At 40.2% G+C, this 24590-nt stretch overlaps 1 protein-coding gene across 1 annotated transcript; it reads left to right on the top strand.

The window, feature by feature from the left end:
• The first annotated feature begins 6133 nt into the window (after positions 1-6133).
• LOC123812633 (60S ribosomal protein L3-like) lies at positions 6134-7342 on the top strand. The gene is given in 1 exon segment (XM_045829416.1): positions 6134-7342. A coding segment is annotated over 1 exon segment (1209 nt).
• The last annotated feature ends 17248 nt before the right edge of the window (positions 7343-24590 follow it).

Below are 24590 nucleotides of genomic sequence, written 5' to 3'. Positions count from 1 at the left end.
GGATTCATGGACATGGACAACAGTGTCGGGTAGTGGCTGTAAGAGGACTAAATAATGATGGAGAAAAAGTACAATAAGGAAATCTATAATCACTTTACATATAAATGAATTAAATGTTCCAATCAGAAGACATAGGGTAGTAATTGGATAATAAAACAAGATCCCCACACACATATGTGCTGTCCACAAGGGACCCACTTTAGACATACACACAGACTAAAAGTAAAGGGATAGAAAAGATATTTTATGCAAATGGAAACTAAAAGAAAAGCTATAATAGCAATACTTATATCAAAGAAAATAGACTTTTAAAATAGGCTATACTAAGACACTACAAGGATATTACATAATTATAAATGATCAATATAAGAAGAGAAAATAACCCTTATACACATTTATAAACCCAACATAGGAACAACTAAATACATAAAGCAATTATTGATGAGAATAAAGGGTGAGATCTACAGTAATACAGTTAGAGTAGGGGACTTTAACACCCCACTGACATCAATGGATAGATCTTCTAGACAGAAAGTGAACAAGGAATCAGCAGTCTAAAATGAAACATTCAATCAAGTGGATTTGATTGTTATTTTTAGAGCATTTCACCCAAAGCTGCAGAAGTGCACATGGAACATATTTCAGGAGAGACAACAGGTTAGGTCACAAAACAAGTCTCAACAAATGTAAAAACATTGAAATCATACCAATCATTCTCTGACCACAATGGTATGAGACTAAAAATCAATTACAAGAAAAAACAAAACACACAAATATGGGGGCTTAATAACATGTTACTGAACAATAAATGGGTTAACGATGAGATCTAAGAAGAAATAAAAAGATACCTTGAGACATATGAAAATGAAAACGCAACAACCCAAAATCTGTGGGACACAGTGAAAACTATCCTAAGAGGAAAATTCATAGCAATACTGGTCTACCTCAAGAAATGAGAAAAATCTCAAATAAACAATCTAACCTTACACCTAAAGGAACTACAAAAAGAAAAAAGAGCAAGTGAGTAGAAGGAAGAAAATAATAAAGATCAGAGCAGAAATTTTTTGAAAATAGAGTTTAAAAAAATACAAAAGATCAATGAAACCAAGAGCTGGTTCTTTGATAAGATAAACAATATTGATAGACCTTTAACCGGGCTCATAATTAAAAAAGAGAGAGAGGGCCCAAATAAATAAAATCAGAAATGACAGAAAAGTGACAGCAGTAACAACTGACACCACAGAAATACAAAGGATTATAAGAAAACACTATGAACAACTACATGCCAACAAATTGGACAACCTGAAAAAAAATGGATAAATTCCTAGAAACACACAATCTTCTAAGACTGAATCAAGAAGAAAGAGCAACACCGAACAGATTAATTACAACTGATAAAATTGAAGCAGGAAGCAAAATACTCCCAACTAACAAGTCCTGGACTAGATGGCTACACAGGTCAATTTTACCAAACATTCTGAGAATAATTAACACCAATTCTTCTCAGGTTATTTCAAAAAATTCAAGGAGAGAAGATGCTCACGGTCATTTTATAAGGCTAACATTATCCTGATTCCAAAACCAGATAAAGATACTACAAAGAGAGAAAATTATAGGTCAATATCCATGATGAACATAGATGCTAAAATTCTCAAAAAAATATTACCAAACTGAATTCAGCAATACAGTAAAAAGATCACACATCATGATTAAGTAGAATTTGTTCCTGGAATGCAAAGTTGGTTCAATATCTGAAAGTCAATTAACATAGCCACCAAATAAAATAAAGGATAGAAAGTATATAATCATGCAATTGATGCTGAAAAGGCAATTGACAAAATTCAGTACCCATTTATAATTAAAAAAAAGAAAAACCTCTCAGCTAAATGAGAATAAAAAACATACCTACACATAATAAAGGCTATATATGACAAACCCACTGCCAGCATCACACTCATTGGGCAAAAATTACAAGTGTTCCCCTTAAGATCAAGAATAAGATAGAGATGTCCACTTTCCCCTCTCGGATTCAACATAGTACTGGAAGTCATAGCCACAGCAATCAAACAAGAAGAAATAATAGGCATTAAATTGGAAAGAAGTAAAACTGTCATTATTTGCCAATGGCATGACACTATAAAGAGAACCCTAAAGATTCCACCAAAAACTACTAAAACTAATAAGTTCAGTAAAGTAGAATATAAAATAACATTCAGAAATGAGTTGTATTTTTGTACATCAATAAAGAACTATTAGAAAGAGAAACTAAGAAAATGATCCCACTACAATTACATTAAAAATACCTAACAATGAATTTAACCAAAGAGGTATTCTCCTAGACTTGGAAAAACTATAAGATATTGAAAAAAAATTGTAGAATATACAAATAAATGGAAGCATATACAATGGCTCATGGAGAGGAAGAATTAATATCATTAAATGACCATGCTACCCAAAGCAATCTATAGATTCAACACAATAGGTAACAAAATATCAATGGCATTTTTCACAGAACTAGAGCAAATAATCCAAAACATTTTATATGGATCCACAAAAGACCACAAACAGCCACAGCAATCTTGTAAAAGAAAAACAGAGTGGGTGGTATCATGCTACCTGATATCAAACTATACTACAAGTCTACAGTAATCCAAACAGCATGGTACTGGCATAAAAAAGACACATAATCAGTGAGACAGATTAGAAAGCCCAGAAACAACTCCATGCCTATATGGTCAATTAAAATATGACAAAAGAGGCAAGAAAATACAGTGGGATACAGAAAGTCTATTCAATAAATGGTGTTGAGAAAATTGGACAGTTACATGCAAAAAATGAAACTAGACCACTTTCTTATATGGTCAATAAGAATAAATTCAAAATGGATTATAAGACTTGAAATCATAAAACTTCTAGAAGAAAACATAGGCAGTACAATCTCTGACATTGCTCTTAGTAATGTTTTTCTGATATACCTCTTCAAACAAGGAAAACAAAAGAAAATAGAAACAAATGCAACTACATTAAACTAAAAAGATTTTTTGCAGCAAAGGAAACCACCAGCAAAACAAAACACAACCTATTGAATGGGAGAAGATATTCAGCAATGATACATTTGATAAGATGTTAATATTCAAAATTCACAAAGAACTCATACAACTCAAACCAAAAAACCCAAACGATTTATTTAAAAAATGAGCAGAGAACTTGAATAGACATTCCTCCAAAGATGACATACAGATGGCCTCTTTGTCCGGTAGGCATATGAAAAGATGCCAAACACCACTAATCATCAGAAAAATGCAAATTAAAACCACAGTGAGAGACCACGTCACACCTGTCAGAATGGATAGCATCAATAGATCAACAAAAACAAGTGTTGTCGTGCACTATTGGTGGGACTGCAAATGGTTACAGCCACTATCAAAAACAGTATCAACATTCCTCAAAAAACTAAAAATAAAACTACCTTATAACCCAGCTATTCCACTTTTGAATATATATTTTTAGAAACTGAAAACACTAATTCAAAAAGAGATATGCAAACTTATGTTAATTGTACTATTATTTATAATAACAAGATATGGAAGCAACCCAAATGCCCATCAATAGATGGTTCGATAAAGTGGTGCATATATACAATGAAATGTTACCAGGCCATAAGAAAGAATGAACTTGTACCATTTGCAACAGCATGGTTAACCTGGGGGTATTATGCTAAGTGAAATAAGTCATACAGAGAAAGAGAAATAACACATGACATTACTTACATGTGGAATCGAATGAACAAAACAGGCAACACAGAAACAGAGTCATAGATACAGAGAACAAACTGAGGGTTGCCAGATGGGAGCAAGGTTGGTAGGGGCGGGTGCTGGGAGAAGAAGGTGAAGGGATTCCAAAGTACAAATTAGTAGTTACAAAAAAGTCATGGGAATGTAAAGTACAGCATGGGATTATAATCAATAATATTGTAATGATTATATATAGTGCCAGGTGGGTACTAGAATTATTAGGAAGATCACTTTGTAGATTACAGAATTATGTAATGACTATGCTGTACACCTGAAACTAATGTAAAATAATATTAAATGTCAACTGTAATTGAAAAACAAAAAGTAAAATAAAATATACTACATTTTTAACAATAACAAAATATATGGTATTTACATACAATGGAATATTACCAGCCATAAAAAAGACTGAAATCTTGCCATTTGTAAAAACATGGATGGACCTAAAATGTATTATGCTAAGACATAAGACAGAAAAAGAAAAATGCTATATGATCTCACTTACATGTGAAATCTAAAACAAAACAAATGAATATGCAAAATGAACCAGAAAGAGAACCATAGATCAAGAGAACAAGCTGATGGTTGCCAAAGAGGAAAAAGGTGGGGATAGGTGAAACAAAATCCTCGTAAAATCAGTGCTTTGTGTGCTATAATACAATGCTAAATAAGTATGTAGAAAGAAATAATAATAGACTACCCATGAAGAAGATAAAAAACAAATAGAGGACCTGCATAATATTATATACTATATTAACATACAGCAGAATACAATTTTCCTCAAGTGCACATGGTATAGTCTCCAGGACAGACCATATGTTAGGCCAAAAAACAAGTCTTAATGAACTTCAGACTGAAATTACACAAAGTATCTATTTTGATAACAAAGAAATAAAATTTGAAGTCAATAGAAGGAAATCTAAAAAATCCTGAAACATGTGGAAATTAAACAACATACTCTTAACCTTTGGATCAATGATGAAATCACAAGGCAAATTGGAAAATATTATAAAACAAATGAAAATGAAAACACATGCCCACATCTATGGGGTTCAGTAAAAGCAGTGCTGAGTGGGTAATTTATAGCAGTAAATGCTTATATTTACAAAAAGAATAATCTCAAAACAACAATCTAAGCACCTTAAAGAACTTTAAAAGAAGAAGAAAGTAAACCCAAAGCTAGCAGGGGGATAAAATGATAAAAATTAGAACTGAGATAAACAAAATTGATAATAAAAAACTAATAGAGAAAAATCAATGAAACAAAGAGTTGGTTATTCAAAAACATTAACAAACTTGACAAAACTTTAGCTAGAGTAACTAAAAAAGCTAACATCAGAAATGAAAGAGGGGACATTACAATAAACTTTACAAATATAAAAAGGATAAGAGAGTACTATAAGCAAATTGTACATCAAATTCCTAGAAACACACCGAATTAACACCAGTCCCCCTCGAATGCTTCCAAAAAATTGAAAAGGAGGGAATATTTCCGAACTCATCGTATGACATCAGCATCACTCTGCTACCAAACCCTGACAAGCACACTGCAAAAGAGGAAAACAGCAGACAAATATCCCTGAAAAAAGTTGCAGCTAAAATCCTCAAGGAAATACTAGCTGACAGAATTTAGCAGCACATTAAAAAGATTATACACTGTGACCAACGGGGAGTTATTTCTGGAATGCAAGGATGGTTCAACACACAAATGGTAATCAGTGTAACAGAATGAACAGAATGAAGGGGGGAGGACCCTCATCATCTCAACTGATGCATTAAAGGCATTTGGCAAAATGTAACACCTTTTAATGACATAAACACTCAACAGACAGGAAATAAAAGTTAACTACCTCAACATAATAAAGGCCGTGTGCGACAAGCCCACAGCTAACATCATACTCACTGGTGAAAGACAAAGGTTTCCCTCTAAGCTCAGTAACAAGACAAGGGGGGCTACTTTCATCACTTCCATTCAACATAGTTCTGGAAGTCCTAGTTAGAGTAATTAGGCAAGAAAAAAGAAATAAAATACATTCAAATTGGAAAGGGAGAAGTGAAATTATATCTGTTCACAGACAATATTTTTATATGTAGAAAATGCTAAGTATTCCACACCAAAATATCTTAGAACTGATAATTTAGTGAAGTTTCAGGATACAAAATCAACACACAAAAATAAGTTGCCTCTTTATTCATTCACAATGAAAAATTCAAAAGGAAATAAAGAAAACAATTTCATTTACAATAGTATCAAAATGAAGCAAATACTTAGGAATAAACTTAGCTGAGGAGGTAAAAGACTTGTACACCGAGCTCTACCGGCAGCGCTTGGTGGTGGGATGTCTCATGGAAGTTCCCCACTCCACCGATTATGGGTCCCTGGCTTCTTGCCTCGGAAGCGCAGCAGCCGGCACCGCGGGAAGGTGAAGAGCTTCCCCAAGGATGGCTCCTCCAAGCCTGTCCGCCTCACAGCCTTCCTGGGCTACAAGGCTGGCATGACCCACATCATGCCTGAGGTGGATAGGCCAGGATCCAAGGTGAACAAGGAGGAAGTTGTGGAGGCTGTGACCATTGTGGAGACACCGCCCATGGTGATCGTGGGTCTCGTGGGCTACGTGGAGGCCCCTTGTGGCCTCTGCACCTTCAAAACCATCTTTGCCGAGCACATCAGTGATGAATGCAACAGGTGCTTCTATAAGAACTGGAATAAATCTAAGAAGAAGGCCTTCACCAAGTACTGCAAGGAGTGGCAGGATGACGATGGCAAGAAGCGGCTGGAGGAGGACTTCAGCAGCATGAAGAAGTACTGCCAGGTCATCCCCGTCATCACCCACACCCAGATGAGCTTGTTTCCTCTGCGCCAGAAGAAGGCTCCCCGCATGGAGATCCAGGTGGATACAGGCATGGTGGCTGAAAAATTGGACTGGACCCGTGAGAAGCTGGAGCAGCAGGTCTCTGTGAGCCAGGTGTGTGGACAGGACGAGATGGTCGATGTCATTGGGGTAACCAAGGGCAAAGGCTACAAAGGGGTCACCAGCTGCTGGCACACCAAGAAGCTGCCCTGCAAGATCCACCGAGGGCTGCACCAGGTGGCCTGTATTGGGGTGTGGCATCCTGCCCAGGGGGCCTTCTCCATGGCCCAGGCTGGGCAGAAGGGCTACAACCACCACACTGAGATCAACAAGAAGATCTACAGGATTGGCCAGGGCTGCCTCATCAAGGACGGCAAACTGATCAAGAACGCCTCCACCGATTATGATCTGTCTGACAAGGACATCAACCCTCTGGGTGGCTTTGTCCACTACAATGAAGTGACCAACGACTTCGTCATGCTGAAAGGCTGTGTGGTGGGAACTGAGAAGCAAGTGCTCACCCTCCGCGAGTCCTTGCTGGTGTAGACCAAACGGTAGGCCCTGGAGAAGATCGACCTGATGTTTATCCACACCATTTCCCAGTTTGGCCAGGGTTGCTTCCAGACAATGGAGGAAAAGGAAGCATTCATGGGACCACTTAAGAAAGACAGAATCTCAAAGGAAGAAGGAGCCTAATGTCAGGAGCAGATTGTGCAGCTGGTGGGATCTCAATAAAAATTATTTTTCAGAGTGTGTGTGGAGGGGAACTTGTACACCGAAAACCAGAAATCATTGCTACAAAATTTTTTAAAAGACACCAACACTGAAAAGGCATCCTGTGCTCTTGGATTCAAAGACTAAATGTTGTTAAAATGTCAATGCTACTTAAAGCAACCTACAGGTTTAATACAATGTCTAACATAATCTCAATGACATTTTTGGCAGATTTAGGAAATTTATCCCAAATTCATAAGAATCTAAAGGAACCCAAAATAGCCAAAAACAATCTTGAGAAAGAACAAAGTTAGACTTCAAAACTTAACTGTAAGTGTATAGTAATCCGTGTGGTACTGACAAAAAGACATAAAACTATTTATATTACACCCTGAGTCAGATAATTCAACGTCAGAACACCCTCCGCATCTAATTTTGTTTTTTATTGCTTTGGCTAACATTGCCACACACAATGATTTGTTCCCCTCATGTTTTGAAATTTTGAACTGTGAAGTCGTATTTGGAGATTAAAGTATAAGAATCTTGCAGAACCTGAGTAAGGACATAAATCTCCTGGAGGAGGTGTGTTTGCTTTTGCCAGGTCCTCTCCTTTCTGCCCTGAGGGTTTGGGGGTCAGGGGTCCTCTTAAACAAGACTCACTTTAATTCCTCAGACAAAGGTTTCCTAGACACTCAGGTCCTATAGGCTCAAATCCCAAGCCCACGCATAGGAAGGCCTTGTTTACATCAGGGAAGACTTTTTTTTTTTTTTACCCTGGAGCTAAAGCCATGATATAAGCAGGTGTCCTTGTCCTTTCTCTTTGACAGCAGGTGGATTTCTTTTCTAGTATATTTCTTTATTCACAATGTACCCCTTGAGGTCCTGGCTGTGGAGGAGTATCTAAGGTCCATTCCCCATCCTGTGTGAGTCTAAAGCCTCATCTTCTCTCTTGTTTAACATTAAAATGAAAGCCTCTTGGTTTTAGAAGTGACAGGTGTTCCCTGGGAAGTCAGTGCATCAGGATGAATGGCCACACAGGTTTCCAGCTCGCTCTTGGTTTATGGCCCCCAGAGATTTCTCTTATATTCTTAGATTCGGCTATATATTTAAAGGATGTTTGCTATATTTTATCTAGCATTTGTAGGGGTTTTATATTAGGATTTTTTGGGATATTTAGGCTTTTTAGGATATTTAGTCTACCACATTGCAAAATGTATGTATTACTGTTGGAATAAGGAAAAAAATAATTTTCTTTCTCCTTAAAGTCTCAGATCAGGGTTCACTCTTGCAAAACCTTTATCAGGTGTCTAACTCCCAGGTTCATTTCTGTTGTCACTTGTTCCCCAGGTTGCTTTCGTAGTGAACTGCTTAAAATGAGATTCAGGTCCATGGGGCCCCACTTTGGGGCATGGAGGGTGGGGTAGATGGGGAGCTCCATCTGACTCAGAGTCTAGATGTTAAAAAAGAAAAACTCCAAGGACTAGATCAGGGCAGGGGCAGATTGTGAGAAGAGAAAAAAAATCACACTGAGCCCTTAAAGCCCATAATCAGGAAAAAAAATACAAGAAACTCACAAGGTGTGGCATTCTTGTGTAGGGCCTTCTTCACTGGACCATCTCGAGATGTAAAGGAAACAGGAGAAGGCACCACAAGGAGCCCTTGGCACGTTGTAAACATTCAGTGAATGGCAGCTGTGACTAACATGCGTCCGTTCTTGTAGAACAGGGACTCACAACTTGAAAATATATAAATATTTAGGCAACAGGGGAGAATTCTTCAGCACCCTACCTCAGGTTACTCTTACCCTGCCTATTTATGAATTATATGTGCCCAGATTACCTCTAAGGTTTATTAAGAACTATATTCGTAGATAAACAAGATTTGTTTTGTAATCTCACCAGGAAAGAAAACAACTCACAGAGAATTGAAACAATTGGCACCAAAGCCACCTGTTTGTCCATCCCTCAGCCAGACACGAAACTCAGGTTTGTTAGGCTTTGCACCTCTGTCCCTTTACCTCTCCACTGTCCACATAGCTCTCCTGCACCATCACCGGGGAAATCAGTTGACACTGTCACAGGAGGTGTCGAAGACTTTCCTGGGGAAGAGAACATGACAGAGGACATTTGTGGACTTTCCTGGGTTTTGGGTGGTTTACAACAATCCTCTCTAACAGAGGGAAGTAAATGCTGTGCATCTCAAAGACAGCAGGTCAACACAGTTTTTTAAAGTTCATACAATTAATTCACATTAAGGAAAACCACAAGAAAGAAAATCAAAGAGAAAATTTCCTTAAACAAGGCTTTAACAATCTGTGACCTCTGGGACAAATCTGGGGAACCACCGGCTTTTGTAAATAAAGTTTTATTTGGGACACAACCACAGTCATTCATTTGTGTATTGTCTATGGCTGCTTCATCCTACAATGGCAGAGTTGAGTAGTTGTGACAGAAATCGTGCTACTCAAAAACCTAAAATAAGTGTTCTACAGAAATGAGTTTGCTGACCCCTGTCAAAACTCTCTATTTCAGTCTTCTTGTCTGATGATGATCCAGTGTGACAAAGATAATGAAGATGTCCATTTTCCTCACTGTTTTTAGGGAGACATTCCTGCCTTTATTTTCTTCCTTCCCTCCACTATCCTGTTATACTGTTCACTATATCTCTAGCTATGGTTTTCTCATTTCTAAAAGAGAATATATGTAGCATTATTGTGAGAATTTCAGGAGGCAGGATAAAGTGCTTCATGTAGATGGTGACTATGATTAAAACCTGTCCATTCATTTTGTACATACTTATTGAGTTTGTTATGGATCGAATTGTGCCGTCTTCCCAATTCCTATGTTGAATTAGCAACCCTTAGTACCTGAGAACATGACCTTATTTGGAGATTGGGTCTTCACAGAAGTAATCAAGTTAAAATGAGGTCATTAGGGTAAAATTTAGATACAGACACATACACAAAGCAAAGATGAGTGAAGACACAGGGAGAAGATGACCATCTATAAGCCAAGGAGAGAGGCCTGAACAGCTCCTTCCTTCACAGCCCTGAGAAGGTGCCAGTCTTCGTTTCAGACTCCAAAATAGGAAACAGTAAGTTTCTGTTGTTTAAGGGTTATGGCCTGAATATGCCCCACCTCCCAATTTGTATGTTGAGCCCCTATACCCCAAGGTGACAGTATTTGGAGATGGGACCTTTGGGAGGTGATCAGGTCATGAGAGTACAGCTTCCGTGATGGAATCAGTGCTCTCATAAAAAGAGCACAGAGAGTTTGCTTCCTTTCCCTCTCTGTCATGTGAGGACACAGCAAGAAGGTGACCGTCCACAAACCAGGAAGAAGGTTCTCACCAGGAACTGAATAAACAGGCACCTAGACCTTGGACTTCCCAGCCTCCTGAACAGTAAGACATAGATTTCTGTTGCTCCAGCCACTCACTGTATGGTATTTGTGTTATGGCAGCCTGAAATGACCCAGACATTAAGCCACCAAGTCTGTGCTACTTTGTGGCAGCATCCCTAGCACCATGATACAGATTTCTATGAGAAAAAAAAAAAAGAACAAGTATATGGTGAGAGTGAACAACTAGGAAATGCCACTGGGATCAGTAACTCATCTCTGATATATAACATTTGTGCTGAGACCCGAAGAGTTACAGGGAGCAAACCATATGGAAATCTGAGGAAAATTCATTCCTAGAAGAAGTGATCAGTGCAAAGACCTTGGAGCAGGAATAATTTTGCTTTTACAGCTCTCACCTCTTCTACCTTTTTCTTATCTTGCACACAGATGATACTGACGTCATGCCTCGTAGCTGTAAGTGCCTTCTCAGGACCACGAGGCATCAAACTTAAGGTCACATGCCCACATACAAAGGATGGCAGAGAAAAAGAAAAGCATCTGAGCGCTTCATGGAATCATTTCAAAACTGCACCAATACCACCAACTGCTACTCAGGATTTCTCGTTCTGTGAGAAAAATTAATCCCTTTTGCCTAAGGCACCATTAGTTTTTCCATTACTTGGTGCCAAAAATACTCTTAACAGACATAACATTTCACAGTGTGGTAAGAATTACTAGACTTTGAAGGTTTTTAATCTAAGGAATTACAAAATCTGATTTAAGTTTTTAACAGAACATTCTGTAGAATTAAGAATTGTGGGAAATGTGGCCACAGAATTCAGGAACAGACCTTTTAAGGATCTGCAGGTCATGATAAGCTCAAATTTTATTCTAAGTAAGAGGAAGCTACTATAGGATGTGTCAAATCTGATTTGTATTTTCACAGGACTCTTTGGTTGCAGAGTTAGGGCATCCATTAAAAGGCAAATGTAGAAGCCAGGAAAAATATGAGGTAACATCAGTAAAGACAGAGAAAATTGGGGGAAAGAATGTTCCACTACGACTAGGAAAGGGCCTGTCAGACAGCTCTCAGTCATCCAGATGAAGGATAATGGCCAATAGTCCCTGGTGGATTTGGGAAACATTCAGGTTGGATGTAGGATGAAGAGAGGGAAAGACAGGAGTTGAAAATAACATATTTTTTGACTGAGTAAACTAGGTAGGTGGAGATGACATTGTTTAGAAGAGGTCTGTATAAAGTGCAGAGATCTGTGTTTGCCATGATAAGTTTCAGATCTTCCAAGTCAGAATATCAAGTCAGCGTTGGGTATATAAATGTGCAGTTCAGGAATGCCTTCAGACTTAGATATATAAGTTTAGATTCATTTGCATGCATGTGTAAGACTGCATATGAGCCTCTGGAGAGAGAAAAGCTGATCTTATAAACCAGACTCTGGCATTTGTCAATCCTGTAAACGTTGAACAGGGAGGAAGAAGAGGAGACTCAGAAGACATTGTCATGAGAAAGGAGGAAAAGTGGAACACTGTATTATTGTAAAAGGCAAGGGAAGATGTTTCCAGTAGAAAGCAGGTAAGGAAGGTTCCTCAATTTCAAAAGCTGACAGATCAAGAAAGATAAGGAAGCCCTGGCTGGTGTGGCTCTGTGGATTGAGTGCTGGCTGGCAAACCAAAGGGTCACCAGTTCAATTCCCAGCCAGGGCACATGCTTGGTTTGCAGGCCAGATCCCCAGTGGGGGGCACACAAGAGGCAACCACACATTGATACTTCTCTCCCTCTCTTTCTCCTTCCTTCCTCTCTCTCTAAAAATAAATAAAATCTTTAAAAAAAAGAAAATAAAGGTAAGGAAGGCAGGCACATTTGGATTTGAAATGATGATAAACCTGAAAACAATTTCAGTGGATTGATGGGGGCAGAATCCCCATTCACATGGGCTGTAGAAATCATTAGCCATAGGGGGAAAAAATTAAGAGGAGACAGAATCCATAATGGCAGAGCTGGGAAAAACACATGTACTTCCCCTAAGGACTACATTCCTTCTACTTGCCCTTTTTTCCCTTCTCAGTGTTTGCCTTTGCACTCCACGATCCTCTGTACTAGTACCCGAGCCCACGGAGGAGGAGGCCCAGGTGCGGTGGTCCAGGGCTGGAAAGAGACACTCTCCTTCCTTTTGCTGCCTTTCTAACTACACACCAGCACCGAAAGTCCCTTGATCAGAGTCCAACGCAAAATTCTAAATTCCTTGACTCTATTGTATGGCAAATTTTTAGCCAAGTATCACCTTCATTTTGTTCTCTCATTTAATTTACTTGGTTTCTCAAAAGCAGCTGAGAACGAGTTGTGTTTGTGTCAGTTTATTTTAATGTATAATGAGTGATTCAAATGATTGCACATCACACATTCAAATTTCATTGAATGTGTAATCACCTAAATGAACACAGGTGCCAAGTGCCTGTGCGCCTGGCGAACCACCCTCTGTGCTTCGTGTGGAAAGATGATGTACTTGGCCATACAACGCTCATATCTTAATTTCTTTTTAATTTCATTCTTCCTCAACTGCCTTTTTTTCCCATCCAATAAACTGTGCTGAGCCCTGGGTGCTATAAGGGAGATTCTTGGCCCAACAGCAAACTAAAACCATTCTTAAACACGTATGAAACAGCAAGCTTGCAAGTGTGGAGAGTGTTTTTAACTTTGGGGATGAAAAATTATAAATCTGTACACTTTAAAATTAGCATTTTTAGGAAGACATGGAACCCTGGAAACAAGGATGAAAGAAGTTAAGTTATCCTCCCTGACAATGCTCCGGTGAGGTAGGAGCAATGGCACTGCGACTTCTTTCACGTCACTCCTGACGGCTGAGTTTCAGTCCTCCAGGGCCAGTGAACACAATCAACTCCGGCATGTTTCACTGCAGCGCCGCCTGGTATGTCATTATTAATACGACCATGTTATCTCATAATTAAAGTACATCTAATAAAATGAAAGCACTTGGGGTTTTTGTAAATAGGCTCCCGAACTGTTTAATACACACACATCACTAAATCCCAGTCGAAGCTTAGATATAGGATGCAATTCATTCTTACTACCTAACCTGTTCCAGTCGGGGTGGGGGCGGAGTCCGAAGTTCCTGTGCACTACCATAACTAAGTGTCACCAGTGAAGTTCTTCACCACGAATTACTTGTTATCCCTGAACACACATTAAGAAGCAGCTGAGAAACCGGAGCTTTTCAAAATGAATACGTGGACCACTTTTATCCAACTCACCTGAAGTGCTTATTAACAAGCACTGATTCCTGTTTGCCACCCACTCAATCAGGATCTCTGAAGGAGACCCCTGCTGGCATCTGCATATTCAATAAGCCCCGTGAGGGTATTTATGCCCTCTAATATTTAAGAAGCACTGAATTAGATTATTTTCACATATGATACCACTTGCTGTCATGAAGCCATTTTGTGTGTGTGTGTGTGTGTGTGTGTAAACCTGGGTCTTATTATATCACAGTTGGCCTGGGTGCCCTGCCAACACCCTCTTCTTTAGCAATACTGCTGTAGACTCCGCAAAAGTCACAATCCAGTGTTCATGGTGCCATCATGCCTATCAAAACTGATTAGGCCTGGGCTAGACATGGGCTCACGCTGATAAAAAAACTCAAGCTGGAAGCAACCTAAATGCCCATCAGTAAATGAGTGGATCAACAAACTGTGGTACATTTACACAATGGAATACTACACAAGAGAAAGAAGAAAGGAGCTCCTACATTTTGTGACAGCATGGGTGGAACTGGAGAGCATTATGCTAAGTGAAATAAACCAGGTGATGAGGAGCAAATACTATATTATCTCACCTATAAGTGGAACTAATCAACAAAACAAACAAACAAAATATAAGCAGAGACATTGAAATTAAGAACAAATTGACAGTGACCAGAGGAGAAGTGGAGGGGATAATAGGGTTAAAAGAGGGGAAGGGTCATCAAGGAACATGTATGAATGACACATGAATAAAGCCAGAGGGGGGTAGATCGAGGGTGGGAGGTGGGGATGGCTGGGGTGGGGGGGAGTGGTGATGGGGGGAATGGAGACAACTGTACTTGAACAACAATACAAAAGATAAAATAAAATTACAGGTATTTTTTAAAACACTAAAAAAAAAATCAAGCCTCTCTCAATAATTGAAACTGAGATAGCAAAACTGTAGCAGCAGCAGTTGTCACTGGAACTGGAGAGTGATATAGACCCCGCCGGCTGGGAGCTTGGGGGCTGTGTGGATGGACGAGCAAGAAGAGAGGACCAGACCACAGTGAGAAGCATGTGTCTAAAAGAGGTGCAAATGAAATACACAGTGGGGAGAAAGAGAAGCTGAATGTGGGCAAGAGAGAGAGAAATGGGAGTGGCAATCTTTGTCCCTGAAGACTTCCCAGTTTACAATTCCAGTCTTGCATGAAGTTCAGCTGTACGTCCAGCTCTCAGATGCCATTTACTGAAACTGGAGTTCACGGTTTCTGCTCCTTGTGACCAATGGCCCTGAATTCAACAGGGATAATGTGCTTTTTAATATCCACGATCAGCTAAAGGAGTTCCTACTCTACTGCCATGAACTTCCTGGTAAACGAGTGAAAAAAAAAACACCAAAAATTGGTAAAATTATTTCATTTTTACTTTGGAAAACTGTTTTTTCATGCTCCTAGGCCGAGTTCAATTAAACCCACAAAGCAGAAAGCTGAATACACAGGTCACAAGGTCACAGGCCAGAGTCGCCGTCTTATGGTTCCCTGTGCCCCCTTTGGAAAAGTCAAGGGACAAGCTGGCCGGAAGAAGTCCAATTGCCTTCAAGGGTCATCCATCTGCTTCTTAGCCAACAAACACATCCTTGAAAAGCCACATCTGAAATCTACTAAAAACAAACCAAAAGCCCTGCAATCTTTGCTTAAAATAATAACAACGGGAAAAAGCTGCCAGTGCTGACAGCAGCCAACATCTGGCTGGCTTGCTAACGAAGTGAGGGAAACTCAGGGCTCCGTCCACTTACTGTGTGCATTAGGCAGAAAAGAATGCTCATTTCCCCTCCAGACGGGTTCCAGGGGCTGGCGGGAAAGCTCTGAGAAAGGGACGACATTTCCCTCTGCCCCATCCATCCTCCTTGTACCTCCCCCTCTTTCACTCCTCACTCCACTCCCCTGTCATCTGGCCCAGAAAAAGGAGCTGGGAGCTGGAGGGGGACCCCAGGCTGGTCTGTATAAAAACAGCCTGTGCCAGGTTTTCAACTGCAATTAATTTTCCAGATAAGCTCCAAACCTCTGAAACACATTTGAAATTGAAATGCTGATACAGTCATCAACCACCACAGTGCACAACCATAAATCTTGAGTACAGCTAGTTGTTTGTTGGTAATAATGAAGTACAATATGCATTTAATTAGTGTGAGATTTAGAAAATGTGCAGAGTAATAAAACAATATTCTAATTAGGGCTAGAGAAACTTGTTTGATTATGATTTGTGCAGTACCGCCAAAGAAGTTCTTACCGAATACACAAAAATCTGCTTTCATTAAGAAAAAAAAATTCCAACAGAAAACACGGGATTTTGATGCCACTCACTGTTATCCCAGGGACAGCTCCACATTGAAAACAGGCACTTGGTGGAAGAGAGCGGTCCACTTAGGGGACAAATGGAATCTCTGTGTGAAAGCCCCACTGTACTGTTAGTAACAATCCAGGCCCTCCTCACACCTTAGTCTCTTTTCTTGTGAATTTATCCTCTGAGCTCCCCAACTTCCCGTTCAAAACGCATCAGTCTTTACCTGGAATGCCACCTGCGTCCACATCCAAGGATGCAGTGATTATTAATGATGCATTCCCAAAGCGTGCCCAAGTCCTGCGGAGGAATCTGTAACCTCAAGTGACTCTGTGAGGGAACCACAGCCTAATGGAAGAAGAGCACTGGGGTCATGAAATTAAAGATTCTAATCCGGCCTTGATTGCAACTTTCTGTGTGACCTAGAGAAAGCCAATTAACACCTCTGGGCTGTAATCTTATCTGAAAACTGAGGCCAGCAGGGTCTCACCTGGGCAATTGTTTCACAGATCTCAGCTAATTCTTACATAATAATAAATTGGAGTAAAAAGTGATAGGAGATCTGGTTGGCATAGCTCAGTGGATTGAGTGCAGGCTGTGAAACAAAATGTCACAGGTTTGATTCCCAGTTAGGGCACATGCCTGAGTTGCAGGCCACAGCCCCCAGCAACCGCACATTGATGTTTCTCTCTCTCTCTCTTTTTCCCTCCCTTCCCTCTCCAAAACATAAATAAATAAAATCTTTTAAAAATTATTTTAAAAATAGAAATAAAAAGTGATAGGAGAAAATAAGATTGTAATAACCTCTCCCTCCCTATCATATGTACATACACACATGCACACACATGTACGTGTGATAACGACTGGGATAAAAGGAGTAGTTTCTTAGCTCATTGAATTGGTTTTTATTTATCTTTTATAGGCAAGACATAAAGACCTTTTAAAGTCAGAGCACTTAGTATTTAGAAGTAGTTCATTTTAATTGCAAATCAGAACATTTCTCCTCAATCTAACAGTCCATTTTAAAGGAGTAAAATAATTTTATTATCTGCCTAAAGTAAAATCTAGATAATAGGCATTTTTTAAAACTCCTCTTTTGGAAAACAATAGAGCTACACATATTTTAAAGCTCTGGATTCAAAAGATCATATGCAAAGTTTTTGTGTGATTTGGAACAAGTTACTTAACCCTTGTATGGGTCTGCTTCCTCATTTGCAAAAACAGAGCCTTGCTAAGAAAGTTGTGAGGAACAACTTGACCAAACCAACCTTATTTTTTCTCTTCACTTGGGAATGTTACTATACAAATATAAATAATAGCATAGAATTTCATAGCTGGTAGAGTCCTTAAAAAAACATCTAACCTAACCCCTTCCTTTTGTAGGTAAACTGAGGCCCAGAAAGACTGAATGAGTTGTCCCAGGTCACACAGGTGGCCCAGTCTTGCTGTCCCTATGCAGCATGTTTCTGCCACCTCACAGCTGCCTTGTGGGTTTGAAGGAGCTCCTGCCCCGCTGACAATTAACAGGTTCACGGCCAGCTGGTACAATTTGTCTCAATTCTGCAGTTGTGCTATTTGTGAAGATGTTGCCAATCTTTGTTTTTTTTAATATTGAAAATATATCAGGTGATGTTGCCATTATTCTGACAGCCAGCTAGACATCCCAGAAAGAGAAATTAACACCTTATCATTTTAGAACACCTCATAACGCTATTAGGAAGAGTGATTTTGACATTTTTATATGCTTAGGTGTGGTTTATTATAAAGTCTGAATCTGCTTAGCTAACATCTATTTTACCCATCCCCAGTTTCCACGGAGCATCTTCACAAATTAAGATGAAGTTAAAAAAAAAAACCTGATGGCAAAATATGGCCCTAAGGTATAGCACCTAATTATATAGTATGGGTTTATTTATGGCATATTTTGCTTGTCTTATCAGCCACTGGGAAGAACCCTCAACTGCAGATTGGTTTAATCGTCAGCTAATATTCTTCTTCTCCCAAGTTTATTTATTCACACTGAGTGAAATTGGTGGGCTGTAAGGTAGTTTCCTAGCTTTGGATTTATATATCATGATGGTTCTGCACCCCATCAAAATTAGGGACATACACAAGATCTCAAACTTTCAATTTCCAACTTTTTATTTTGCTGAGAAAAGAAAGCATAGCTAACCAATTATCACCATCATTTCATAAAAGAAAATGTGTTTTAAAGACATTTCCATTTGTTTTTAGAGAGAGAGGAAGGGAGGAAGAGAGAGAGGGAGGGAAACATCCATTGGTTGCCTCTCGCACACCCCCAACCCAGGACCTGGCCTGCAACCCAAGCATGTGCCCTGACTGGGAATTGAACTGGTGATCTTTTGGTTTGTGGGTTGATACCCAGCCCACTGAGCCATACCAGTCAGGGTGATAAAAGAAATCACTTAAACAAAAAAGAGAAAATATCATATTCTCAAAATAAGGTATTTAAATGGAATCTTGACTCTATGAAATACTAACCATTGTGTCCTTAATTTCCAATTAAACAGTGACAACTCCATCACAGAAATAATCATATGAGGTATATTTCACATATTTAATTGATTGCAAGAACTTAAATGTATTGAACAGAATGCATCTACATTATCTGTTTTACTTTCTAGTCCCTTAAACCAGGAGGTCAGCAAACTACCTGCGTTTAATATGGAACAAATGCAGGTGCTGGAGCTGCATACCAGATCTTTGGGGGGTAAGTCAGAGCCTCTGCTGCCCTTGGTGTGAGCTCATTGAAGAACAGCAGTGGTGACAAGCAAAATCACTCAAGAACATTTAATGTCTTGGCATCGTGACATTCCATGGACCCAGCCCAACACCAGTGAGACAAGAAAATGTGCTCTCCCTGCTCCGGTGGGAGGCACTGAAAAGTCACATAGCAAGAAAATGGGTGTCTCATAACTTCATAACAAGGGAGGGAATAAAGGACTGGAATGTAACCCAAGATACCACAGCTTAACATCTGCAAATGTGCTGTATGACACAAATAATGATCGTCTAGGCAGGTCGGTGAGAGTTCTATCCTTCCAGATTACTTCCTTAGGAGTGTTTCCAAGACAGGGCCACAGAGTAGCAGGCCTACTCTTTGGTTTCCATCTCAAGCAGTAGGTGGTCTGTCATATTTTATATCAAAAACAAGGTTTGCTTTTCATTTTTTCCTTTTAATAGTTTCAATGTTAAATCTTAATTAATATGCATTGTGTCATCTTATCATTTAAATGAAAAACTTCTCAAGGGCAAACATTTCATAGGTCTGCTCTGTGGAACACAACAGCAATTTATGCAACTGTTTCACTTCATCGTCTAGGGCCGGAGGTCATTAGAGCCAATCTCAGAGCATACAGCCTGGGCACTGGTATTTTTTTAAAAGCACGTCCAGGTGACGCAGAAGTGCAGCCCGGGTTGAGGACTGTTGGCCAAGCCCTTTGACCCACGCATGAATACAAATGCCACAAAGGAGTTGTACCTCATACTAAATCTCCCCATGCCAGAAGCAGCTACAAAGCTAGTTTGCAAGATGATAGATCATTTGTGAAATTTTCTCTGGAGACCGCTCACACCAGCAGCATCAGCACCACCTGGGAGCTTGTGTGACACACAGACTCTTGAGCCCCTCCGAAGACCTACTGACTCAGGAATCTACAGGTTGGAAAGATCCCAGGTGACTCATATTCCTGTTGAAGTCTGAGAGGCACTGCTAAAAATCCTAAATCCCAACTGGGAAAGACAAATCAGTCACACCTTAAAACACATTCTTCTCATCAGGTTCCTGAGACCTGAGTCCAGGATTCATTACTGAGACTGTTGCAGGTGAATTAATTACTATAGTGAAATATATACACATGACAATATAGTATAATTAATGCACAATGTAACCTAATCTATACTATATTCAGATAAAATTATTTGCAGAGGAGGAAATCTTAAATTGTGTTGTGAGTAGAAGAGGCAGCATCGATACCCACAACCACACAGTAGTTCACTGCCCCTTTATTTCACTGTGATGGAAATAAAATAAATAAGATTGGGTTCTTGTCTTCAGGCTACTTACATTCTAATAAGGGATACTGAGAACTAGAACATAATGCTGTCTCAGGTAAAATTAAAAATCCCAAACCAGCCCTGGCTGGCATAGCTCAGTGGATTGAGCGCGGGCTGCGAACCAAAGTGTTGCAGGTTCGACTCCCAGTCAGGGCACATGCCTGGGTTGCAGGCCATGACCCCCAGCAACCGCACATTGATGTTTCTCTCTCTCTCTCTCTGTCTCCCTTCCTTCCCTCTCTAAAAATAAATAAATAAAATCTTAAAAAAAATCCCAAATCAGAAATACAGCAATGTGCTCCTTAAGTGACTCAAATGTTAATGTGGTTTAGAATCACCTAGAAGGCTTGTCAACCACAGATTATCCAACCCCCAGTTTTTCAGTACATCTTTGGTGAGACCTGAGATTTTTCCTGTCTACCAAGCCTGCTGCTGGTCAGCGACCACAGCTTGAGAATCACTAGACTATGGAAACAGAGTGAAAAAAAACAGAATGCTGGGATCCAGGTGGGTGGCAAAGGATGAGCCAAATGTTGCCAGGCAGACAAGAGAGAGAGATGGGCCTTCCCGCCTGGCACAAACACCAGAGTGGGGCATGTCTGAGCATCTGATGTGCTGGGGAAGGCTGCTCGATTGGAGCTCAGGGTATGTGAAATGAGGAATGGGTGAGACTGGAAAGGTAAGACAGGGCCAGTTCATGGAGGGTCTAAGACAGCAGCAAAGTAGTTGGCATTTTGTTTTGTGGGCAATGAGGAATGATGGAGGGTATCTGAGAGTAAAAAAATATTTCTAAAGACATGATCCAAATTCTACTTTAGGATAGTAGTTTAGGCAGTAGTGAGGAGAATGGACTGGACAGGCAGGAGAATGGAAGTTGGGAGAGTGGGTGAGAGGCTGTCCCAATGATCAAAGAGAAGGTCCCGCAAATAAGGCCACTGCCAGAACATCCGGTCACCATCATACTTCTGGGAAGTATTAGGAGAGCCCATGATTAGACAATAACAGAAAAGAAAAAGGGTCATTCATTTGTTCAACATGTGTATATGGAGCCCTTATATTGCCAGCACAGTTCTAGGCACAGAGGAAACAGGGATGAAGGAGACAGACAAGGTTCTTGCCCTCGTGCCCTTGGACTAGCAGGGGAAACAGACAAGGCAATGTGGCCAGCAGAAGAGAGGCTATGGAATGATGTGTGTGTGATGTCAGAGCTAGGGAGGGGAGCTGGTTCCCTCCTGTTTGGAGAAAAAAGGAAGGCTTCTTGGAGGAAGGGACACTTAAGCCTAAATTTCTCAATGGCCAAAATGCTTAACAGGGATGAGACCCTGTATAATCTAGGACCTCTTTTTTTTAGATTATTATAAGTCATTTTCTCTCTTACTCTTCATGCTCTGGAACTGGACCTCTTTCAATTCTTTTTAGCCTCAGGACCTTTGTACCTGCTTTCCCGTTGGCTTTGAATTCTCTTACCTCCCTTACCTAGACAATTATGACTCATCCTCTGAACTTCACATTAAATACTACTTCCACAAAGGTTTCCCTATGTCCCCAAGATTAGATCAATACCCCTGTTTTACTCTCTGAAATATCCCTGTATTTCAGCTTCCTAGCACTTATTACAATTGTATTTAACTCATCATTTGAGGACTATTTGTTTCATGCCAGTACCCCCTGTTGGAATACAAAGTCTGTGGGACAGGATTCTGTTTTCTCCATACCTGTATTCTGAGCTCTTCCACAGTATCAGGGACATACTAGGTACTCAGTACTTCATTTCATAAATGAAAACTGAGAACTGAAGAATAAAAAGGAATAGGTAGGCAAAGGGGGTGGAGAAGGCAAGGAATAGCAGGCATGCCGGGCCTGAGGTAGAACAGAACACTACCCAGTGAAGGAGCTGAAGGGAGACCAAGGAGGTTGGGTCCTAGGCAAGGAGAGGTAAGAGATGGGCCTGAAAAGGCAGCCCATGGGAAGACACAGCAAGATTTGAAATCACAGAATCTCGCACCAGATCTATGTTTGTCAAAGCCTACTCTGGCCGTCTATGGAGAGTGGTGTGAGGCGAGCGAGAGTGAATAATATCACTGGACGCTTTTCCAGGAGTCCCAGTGCCAGTCATATTGGGCAGGGTGGTGGCAGAAAGTGAAAGATAAGGACACTTGGGCAAGACATTTAGGAGACAGACCTGATGGAGTTTGGTGATGAAATGAATGTGGGGATAAAGGAGGAGAAAGACTGTTAACAGTTGACATGCAGGTTTTTGATTTATAGGGATGATCAGTGCCATTTACTGAGTTGAGAACAGTGAAGCTTCTGGGTCATGCAGAGCCCCTCCCAGCAATGAAGCAGAGTCCTTTTCACAGGGAGCATGGAGGCACAGACTGTGAGGGGGGCAGGGGGACTGCAGAGGCCAACTTAGAGCCTCACAACATTAGAGACGACTAGGGGGACCTCAGGGACCAATTCAGAACAAGTGTTCAGATATTATTTTTATATTACATATATAGTTGTATCTATGACTATGTATCTTTCTGTCTAGTTCCACATTGAATTAATAAATTAAATAAACATTGAGAAACCAGTTCTGCTGCTACAAATGCCTGGTCACCATGTGCTGCGTGATGGTGCCAATGCCCATATGCCTCAGTTGACTGACAGGTGATACACAATCCCAATCTAGTAGTGCAGTATATTACTGTGATTATAGGTCTCTTTTCTGTGTCCAGAGGTGGAAGTTTCTTTCTAATTCAGGGGTTAGTGAAGTTTTCTGTAGAAGGTCAGGCAGTAAATGTATTAGGCCTCACAGATGGTAGAGACAGTCTCTGTTGCAACCATTCTACCCTCTGTGCAGCTCAAAGCGGCCACAGGCAGCAAGCAAACAAGTGAACATGGTGGCATTTCCTTTCAAGTCTATTTGTGGACACTGGCTTTCGAATTTCATGTAATTCTCACACCCTCCCCCCCAAAGTCCTCCTTTTGAGTTTTTCAACCAATTAAAAGTGTAAAAACCATTCTCAATTCACAGACTACACAACTATAGTATTTGTTCCCTGGGCTGGAGTTTGTGGACTTCTTTCTAAAAGATGGACTTTTGCACAGAAACACAGAGTCACAAAGCAGGTAAAGAAAAGCAAGCATCAATGCCATCTCCTGGCCTCTTGTAATCCACTGGGGGAAAAGGGAGACGATTCCCAGCCAGGAAGAGGAATGAAAGTGTCTTATGATCCCAGGCAGTTGTGAGCTGCCGACAGCAGAGACGTGGAGGGGGAATCATTTCATGTCGTCCGGTTTAGAGTGGCGGGTCTCAGCGGCCCTGAAACAAAGCGCCTCGGGCTGCCCGGTGCAGTTCTGATTCATATTCCTGCTCTTACTCCGGGCCCAGCACATCAAGTGAATCAGACACAGTTAACGCACCAATTCTTTTTAGATATAAAGCTAAATGCCAATCACATTCTTAGCTTTCAAGCATAGCACTAGTACCCAAATTCAAACCGCTGTGTTGTCATCAGGTTGGGTAAGCTAGCCTTCTATAAAAGACCCACAGGCTTCAACGACTTCGGGGACAATATAAAGATTAAATAAAGTTAGCACCATTACAAAGTGACTTTTGCTTAAGAAACTTTAAGGTATCTATAAACTGATCTTCCTGGATCTCCCAACAAAACTGGCAAACTCGAAAGATTATCCATAAAGAATATATGTATCATCAGAACTAGATGTCCAATCACTATATATGTGCATCGATACTCTTTTGATAAATACATCATAATTTTGTGTATATAATTGTTTACACCAAATGTTGGCTGAATGTGTTAATAAAAGTCAGAATATTATTAATAGTGAAAAAAAGTAATGTTTGCTTTGTTCTAAAATATAAAACCTCATCTAAAAATAGATACTGAGGAATACACTTTGGGTATGTACCTCTCTATCAGAATACTCTAAAGAGACTAAGAAAGTTTGTGATAAAATAAAGTCATAGAATTTCTTGCTTATTTACTTGAGGACCAAGTGGGATTTTTGCTCATCAAATACCCCTGGGGAGACACGGCTGGACTTGCTTACCCAACAGCCATTCCCACCCCCTGCTCTCTTGTGACCTTCCACAGTGCAAGCTGAAAATGTAAAGACACTTTCTCAGCCTCTTCTGCAGCGAAGAAGGCCATGTAACAATGTTATGGCCAGTGAGCTGTAACCTGAAGTCTCCCAGGGATTCC

Source organism: Phyllostomus hastatus, unplaced genomic scaffold, assembly GCF_019186645.2.
Source record: "Phyllostomus hastatus isolate PE091 unplaced genomic scaffold, TTU_PhHast_1.1 phas_scaffold_93, whole genome shotgun sequence".
NCBI classification, from domain to species: Eukaryota; Metazoa; Chordata; class Mammalia; order Chiroptera; family Phyllostomidae; genus Phyllostomus; species Phyllostomus hastatus.
This window is presented reverse-complemented; position numbering and strand designations above follow the sequence as displayed.